This window comes from Harpegnathos saltator, unplaced genomic scaffold (assembly GCF_003227715.2).
Source record: "Harpegnathos saltator strain DR-91 unplaced genomic scaffold, Hsal_v8.6 scaffold547, whole genome shotgun sequence".
In the NCBI taxonomy this organism is placed as follows: Eukaryota; Metazoa; Arthropoda; class Insecta; order Hymenoptera; family Formicidae; genus Harpegnathos; species Harpegnathos saltator.
The window spans coordinates 156387-164969 of NW_020230368.1; the positions used below are offsets into that span (position 1 = coordinate 156387).

General features: G+C 41.4%; 1 protein-coding gene across 2 annotated transcripts in view; it reads right to left on the reverse strand.

The window, feature by feature from the left end:
• Window positions 1–7459, reverse strand: part of mtd (TLD domain-containing protein mustard) — a 139271-nt gene extending 131812 nt beyond the window's left edge. For both annotated transcript variants that reach the window (XM_025303461.1, XM_025303459.1), the window contains exon 1: window positions 6069–7459. In XM_025303461.1, coding sequence (XP_025159246.1) covers window positions 6069–6088 — 20 coding nt within the window. In that variant the 5' untranslated portion in view covers window positions 6089–7459. The remainder of the gene's footprint in view (window positions 1–6068) is intronic.
• Window positions 7460–8583: the final 1124 nt, after the last annotated feature.

Genomic DNA, 8583 nt, shown 5'->3' on the forward strand with positions numbered 1-8583 from the left:
TAGATCGAAAGTTTTAACCATAGAGCGAGCCTTGTTGACGCGAGATTGTTATTCTGGAAGACGAGTAACGTAACCTAGATCACTTTATCACGTTGCATATATCGCAATGACAAGCCCCAGTCTCGCTCGAAAGTCGGGATGGGTTGGCCATCGCTGTGGCCATTCGGGTTAGGTTAGTTCCAGTAACCTAGCATTAATAACTGTTACATGCCGTTGGTATTCGCCGTGCGAAGCACATATGCGATGCACGCCTGCATAAATCAAGCGGAATGGCGCGTAATGAAAAATCGCTTACGCTCGCTCCTACGTATCGATCCCACGTCACTCAGACGTGATAGAAAAAGGCATTTGTCCTCGGATCATTCGTTCATCAGATATGACATTAATCGTGCCGTAGAAAAACCGGCATAATTTCCCTCCCCTAATAACTTCAATTCTTCGACGCCGCGGATACGGAAAATTAAATCTTGTGCGAATTGTTGCGCAATTTTATAGTCGCAGATGAAACATAGATATTACTTTCGTACATTCAGAGCATTAAAACTTGGACTTGTCAAAACGAAAAATATTCACTTGACTTAATTATCACATATATGGTCATAATGATACACGTTAATGATCAGTTATTTTCCCGAGTCGAAATTTCGATACTATATTAATCTTACAAATTCCGACAAATTTGAACGGAAAATTTGTTCTCATGGAGCACTGCTTCACTTTGAACGCGACATGCATAAGAAAACAGATGCGTAGATAATTAAAGATTTAAATTTCGATTCAGGATATCTGCTTATTCTCAATTAGCTTGTCGAATGTCCATTAATATCATGTCTACTAAAGAATCTCACGTACCTGGAGATATTTCAAGTATCTCTGGCCTCGGCTCTGGCCTCCGTCGCAGCTTCCCGCCCCAGCATCGTGTACCTGGCTGCTCCGTACGTGGCATTGACACTAGCACTAACACTCACATCGATACGATTTGCCCGAAGAAACACGTTAAGAACGGGTTAAACGCATGTTAAAGAACCGACGATATCGACGATAGCGCCCGATTACACATCTCAAGAGCCGGCGGAACATTATAATCGCCCGACGGAAGTAATAACGCACCGACGTACGTACATCGTTGTGTACGGACCGCTTGCCGGCTCGAGACAATATGGAAAATCACGCGGAAAATCACGCGACGCACAAGAGTGTGTCCGAGCGCCTTGAAGGTTGCCGATGTTTTGATCAACCGGTCGTTCAATGGTGGGGTGACACACACACACACACAGTGCGCACTGACAGGAAATAACAGAGCCCTTTTTTCATTGTTTGATATACTCGTGCGTCGCGTGTAGACTTTCCTGTGATCGAATGTCGTATATTACGTTACGAGTTACACGCACCGTGGAGCGTACGTATCGGTGTATTGTAGTTGCGATTTCCGATGCGTGATTAAAATATTTCGTTGATTCTTGAAATATTGAGAATCCGACGATCTCGCCGGCATCGCATTAATTAACACGCGTTTTTTCGATCGAACCGTCGTATTTACGCGAGCGTCAGTGCCAGTGTCAATGTCATGAGCGAGTAACCGGAGCGCTACGAAGATGCAGTGGGAAACAGGATGCTGAATTGGGAAGCCAGAACGAAGGATATACGATGCCAGGACGAGGGCAGCGATATATCATGTATCAGCAGATACATAACATTATTTATTGCATATGATGCTTCCAATTTTAACGGACGTTTGACAAATTCACCGAGAACAAAGAGATACCGGAGCTGAAATTTAATATTCCGATAATATATCGAAGATATATGAAAAATAAGATTTAAATAAGTTCTCACATTAACATTCTCCAATATGAAGAAAAAGACACGAGGCGATTTTCTTTCCTTACATCAAATGCACGTTAAATAGACATTCTTAATATGCGCTCCTTTCATCACCGCTCCTAATTAAAAATTGCATAATTTAGACCGCGTTCAGACAAGTGTATGTATGTTATGTACATCATTTCGTTAGTACATACGTTGAAACAATTATTTCACTGGGCATAGCTAAGCGACAAAATATTCATTAGCATGTATCTTCGCTCGACGCATACGCGCGCAAGCAGTAGGCGCACTCGCGTGCTACAGATATATTTAAATATCCATAAAGTCTGTGTCTGTGCCTTCTGTTCACGCCGTGCACGCCGGAGCATGCAGACCGACATGTACGGACGGTGTAATAATTCAGATAAGAAATACAATGTACATCACACACCAGGACAACGTCAAAATTTCAAGATAGCGAATTCTCCGTTTGAATTCTTTTTTTTTCAGGATAGATTCGACTTGATGGAGAATTTTAATCATACTCCCACTAAAAATTATCGCACAATTAATGTCTGGTATAAAGAGTGAAGCACGGAAACGCATTGAAATACGTAACAAAAATCTGATTGCGCTTATTCGGGCCAGCGCTTTAATAATATGTTGTACATCGAATATATTTATTAGCGTGCCGTTATGCTTAAATCGAGTAACTTGTAAACCGAGCTGCCTCGATATCTCATACAAAGCGTGCCAAATTCGGTATTATCATTGGGAGAAGAATGGTGGCACATCCTAAAATTTACTGATAAATGATAGCGGGTATAAAACGGCACCCATAATTAATGTGCTTGCGTTAGCTGCACGCAAATAAGCGGCACGAGCAAAAAAGCTAAATTTGTCGGCGATCTTGACATATTTTCTTTCTGTGATATGCACGTGTAAAATTCTAGGAGAGAGACAACTTGATCTCGCGAACAAAGGCTTTGCTGATAAGGCGATGTCTGCGTAAATAAATATTCCACGAGTAAAACTCTTAAATAAGAAAATCTGAAACGAGAAAACTACTTAAATCTATCAATTAAAATTTACAAAGATAATATCAATAAAAACATGTAGAAAAAATGAAAATAAAAAATCGATTGATATTTAACTATTGATTCACAACAATATAAACGAGCGAAAGTTACAGGCAATTCGAAGATGCAATTCCCGATTAAATAGATCTCAAATTTTTTTTCTTGCATCTATATGAGCAAGTCAATGAAATTAAATGAATTAATATTTTAAAAATTGATATAGCTAAATATAGAAGTCACTACAAGATTACATAGCACATGAATTATGGAATACTAAAAAATATATCGCTAAAGAATTTACGAATATGATTATTCGAGAAATATAGGTTAAAAATGAATTTATATTAATTATGATGAGCCAAGCAAATAATATGTTCGCGATGACAGACTTCTAGATACTGTCCGACCTCTACGACGCAGGAATCGACCACGAAACATCTCTTTGCTTTCAATATTTCATCGTTAGACACTGTATAACACATGTCTTAGTTCCGTATACGTCTTCCGAGGAATCTAGCCCAAATATCGACCGCCGTACAAAATAAGGTCCACACTCGCCAAGTGCGATATGTAACGCAATTCGATACACATCGCAAGACATAACGGCCGTTTGGATACACGAGCAAAAAGTCAAATAAATAAACTAGTCACGCGTGCGGTACGAACAAAATACATATATCGTTCCACGAAAATTCTTATTGATTACCTTACGTCGGTTATTCATGGAGCGAAACGCACCGTTTTTAATCGAATCACTCGAGAAAGAAAAGAAAAAAAACAGGTCGAAATTGGTGGAGTTGTGATGAATGTCACTAATTTTATTCCACTCCTAGCTCAATAAGACATTTAAAGTCATGATATATTTATTGCACATACCTAAAATATATTTGACGGATATATCGCATCGCATCGAATATTTTGAAACATTGTCATGACACTTAATACGTTATGTGCATCACGAAAGAATGTATCAATAGATCCATTCTATATATTCATAGTCAAGCATGCAACATTCGCAAGTGTTAGGAATATTAAAAAAAAGAACTGAGCATTCGTAATGAGTATCGCTTTAGACGCGACATCATCGCGTACGTATGCGAAAATATGCATACATATGTGCCAGTAAAATGCGCATATGCAGTCATGACCGTAGTAAAGATTGGGGGTTTATAGCATGTATATATGCGTGTGTATGTGTGTGTGTGTATGTATGCATTGTATATTTGCGTTAAACTTTTCTATATAATTCTCTCTCTCTCTCTCTCTCTCTCTCTCTCTCTCTCTCTCTCTCTCTCTCTCTCTCTCTCTCTCTCTCTCTCTCTCTCTATATATATATATATATATATATATATATATATATATATATCTATTTCTTACCATTAATGTTATCATAAAATAAAAGAAATAAACCAAAAAAGAGATTACTTAAAAAATGTTTTTCACACTAGCGATAAGTTTGACGATTGTTAAACATATATTTTTTCTGTTTTGTGCATTATTGTCCGGGGCCCGAATTTTTCGCACTCGGCACTGGATACGAATAACTATAATTTCGCGCTCATTACGTAGGCGTAGGAAGACTGTGATCCTCGCGGAGGATCTGCTTCTAACTGGCTTTCAACGAGACGAGTTCTTGAAATCGGCAAATTCGTCATATTTTTATATCGACTTTGAATATACGCGTTCCGTATTTCATAAAAATATGTATGGTAATATCCCATCATCCTAAACTATTTCTAAGCTATTAATTATTACAGACATATGACGTTGTTATTTACGTTATCCGTGAATGAACCGTTACGATCGAACGCGTCTCTGTTTCTTCTGGAATCTATTTCGTTATGATGAATTATCGGACATTTCAAATCCCTTGACGCGGAATTTCACCTGTCTACGTTCGAACATCTCTGATCAGAAATTAGACTACGATATATAGCTATATAACCGACTCATTAATCCAATGACAACTTAACAGAGAATTTTGAAACGACAGGAAAATTTGGAATATACCGATGATATTTTCTACGTGATCGAAATTAAATAAGCGATTAATCTGACAATTAGTTTAATTCATTGGTTGTTTTAATTCCGCGTTATCGCAATCAATCCAATAAAAACCAAATTATCGGCATGAATTGGATTTATGCGTATTTTGCATATGTGAAACGGTCTTTGAAATAGACCAGAGTTTCCATTTTTATCATGGATACGTTAAATTAAAGGTGGTAAATTCATTAGGTCAGTACAGGTTATACAGTTTGTAATGTCAACTATAATATTTCGCACGCTATTCCCAAATGCCATTCCCTTCGCTGTCAAGAACAATGACGCGCGTCCCAAAGGATGTTTTGAGTTTCAAAGTCACCCGCTTCAAGACTGGTTTCAGCAATGTCGGCTAAATTTAATTTCAATTTTACTGAACCCTCCCCTCTCTCCCTCCCTCCCTTTCTATAATTAAAATGAAACGGGGACAAAGAATTAATTAACCCTCTTAGTGCTATTTTCTTCATTAACCGATACCGAATGTAGTCCTTCAAATCCCCACGGATCTTTCGATCGAATAACTCTTTTCATACGAAAATCTTTCTCGCGGTAGGAAAGCTTCAACATATTAATGACACTTAACGTTGCAAATAACGCTTGATTCATGAGGATAAGATAAATTAGTTAAAATTTGAGCAATATCACACCCGTATTCATAGTCAGGCCTTATATTTAAGACTTCCTTAAGTTTATCTTCAAATGGTCTATAGCCAATAAAATAATCCGTGCAGCATCTAATACGGATGGATATAAGGAGTCCTGACTATGAATATTAGTTCCTTCGATCTTACAATTATCTCATTATAAATAAAATACGATTAAAAAACAAAAGTAGACAGCACAGAAATGGGATCGGATGGTAGTTTCCGACGGTTGAATCGATCCGCGGATTTGATTGCGACTCAAACAACAGCTAATGCTGACCGACGTCGCCAACACCGACCATTAAGCGTCGACCGAGAGGAGGCCCCAGAGTAGTCGAGGTATTGAGCGCTAGGGCTCTCGCGATTTCCATTCAGATCGCGCTGCATTAACACGAGCATAGCTCTCCGCCAGGGCCAGCCGCCTCTCGGTTGTGCGCAACGCGCGTCATACAGCGAAGGGCAAAAAGAGCAAAGAGAAAGGCTGACACACACTCACATCTTGCCGTGGTCCGCCATCCCCGCGGTCGGCCGTGTCCGCGCTGCTGCTGCTGCTGCTGCTGCTGGTCGTCCTCTCGAGCCCTGTCGGTGGTGTCGAGTCTCCTCCGACGGTGCTTCGACGCCTTCCGGCGAACGCCCCGATGACGGAGCTTCCCCGGACGGCGACAGACAGATGATGGACGATCGTGGGGTGTCGAGGTGGCTCCTGCTCTCCCGACGACACGACGAAACTCCAGGACGATCACGCGGGAAGGTCGCGACGCGGTCGCATAGAGCCGGTTTGACACACACGGCGCTTCGCGGAGCGCCGTGCGACGAATAATGCGACGGAGACAGGAGGACGAAGGGAGAGGAGGGAAGGACGGGGGAAAAACGGGCGGCGGAAAGTGACAGGACGCACGCCGCGTGCGGAATTTCTCGCGACCGTTCGCCAACTTCTCGAAACGCGACGGTTTAGCAGCCGACGCCGTGACGGCCTCTACGTACGGCAACGACGACAACGATTACGACGACGATATCGAGGAACGATGCGACGATACGCAATGTAGCCACTACGATAAGATGGTCACGATAATTCGATGGGAAGCCGACAAACGTTTACGCACCGGTTAAAACGCGTTCACGAAGACTTCGCGACCGCGAGCGCGACTCGCGAACCATCATTGATTGTTGACGAGTGCTGCGACCGCCACGCTCCCGACATCTATCGGCCGCGACGAGAACGAATGGCGGCGAAATGTCTCTACGTCGATACCTAAGGAATTCTACTTGAGGCGAAGATTTTTCCTAACGGATATCGATGATGATTAACATCGCATATATCGCGAATGGAAATTATGATATTTACTTCGTAACGCGAAATCCTGATACGCTTAGCTCTCTGATAACGACTCAATGATAACCTGTGAGATGTTCAATATCGACGATTATTCAACGACGTTTTGCTCCGATAGACCGATTCACTTTCGATGCTACCAACGATATTTTGTGCGAGAAATTCCATTCTCAGTCCGGCGACTCGTTCGAGACCCCGAATCGTCCCGACTTTACGAACGCGTTATATCGTTCGGTATTCCCGGCGACCGACTCTTTTGGCGACTAATACGCGTGATATCTCACCGTGTCAACGCGCGTGAAACTTATTTCCGGCACTCATATCGACGAAAACTCACTCACGAGACTCTTCTTCGAGATCGCGTAAAATACGGGACGACTTTTCGAATCCGAGCTACACGCCATGTATACCTATGCTGACAACTGACCGCCATCTTGTAACGGTCACGATTGAGATAGAATTGCGCGGGATACCTCATCAATCGGACGAGTCATTGCGCGGGATATTCGCTTTCGACGACTATATATTTGCCACTTTATTGTCAAACATACGATATTCCCGGCGAAATCGCATACGAAATTCTTCTCATATTTCGACGACTTAAATTCTATATCATTATATCATGAATATACGACGCTGCTCGGTGCGCGCCGATTCAACGCCGATATACCGCGGATATGCATTTTCCGACCATTATTCCTGACCATATTTTATTACGACATGAACGCAAGACTTACTCTCAACATTGGGGATCATAATTCATATGCAAAACTCACCTCCGACCGGCCAAAATTCTGGAAAATACAGACCGGCTTTTCGAACATGATCCGCCGTGCTGCGCCCCTTGGCAAAATGGACGAGTTTCTAGAAGCATCGAAGCCTCGACACCATCGTTCGCGTCACGTGATATCAGCGCAACTGCACCGCGCACCCTTCGTTTCGCGGCTTCGCGCTTTCGAACATGGCTCGTGTCCACTTTGTTTCTCGTATCTATTGTAGCTGTCGAAGATGATTCCCCGCGTGCGATTGAATGTCAGTAGTATCGAATTTAGTGACGGGCAACCGTTTTAGCGCATCAATTGATCTGGGTGAGCACGATATCCTTTAATACTTACAATCGGTGTTCGTCGCGTCTTGTCAGAAACATGAAGCCGTACGAGTGAAATGCAGTCATATCCATTTGACGAACCAGTTTCAAGATCCGTTCTGTTTTCGTGCTTTGGTAAGCTTGTGACTTTTTGTTCATACCTGTGGACAGAATGGTACTGAGGATGTGGTATCGTGAAAAACCGTCGGTTTATGAAAGTGAGGTTATTTTGTAGAAAGACATCAGAATGACGAAACATGTAAAGATCTTAACAGGTCGATAAAAAACGTCTCTGCAGCCGGTAACTGCTTTCCACGTCAAGTTCCACAGTAACGATTACTTACTTACCGATTTGTAATAAACGTTTAGCGTAAGGAATATTTCGAACAATTAATTATTGTCATTTGATTTTCTATTTTTCTTGATTCTCCCCTATCATGAAATATGTTATAAATTTCCCTCATCTTTAAATTTTCCTGAATATACTTTCTGCGATCTAATTACAAGACCAAATGAATCAATATTGTGGATTATTATCAAGGTTATTATTAATACTTCATTTATCATAGAAACAAACTTAATCGAATTAAT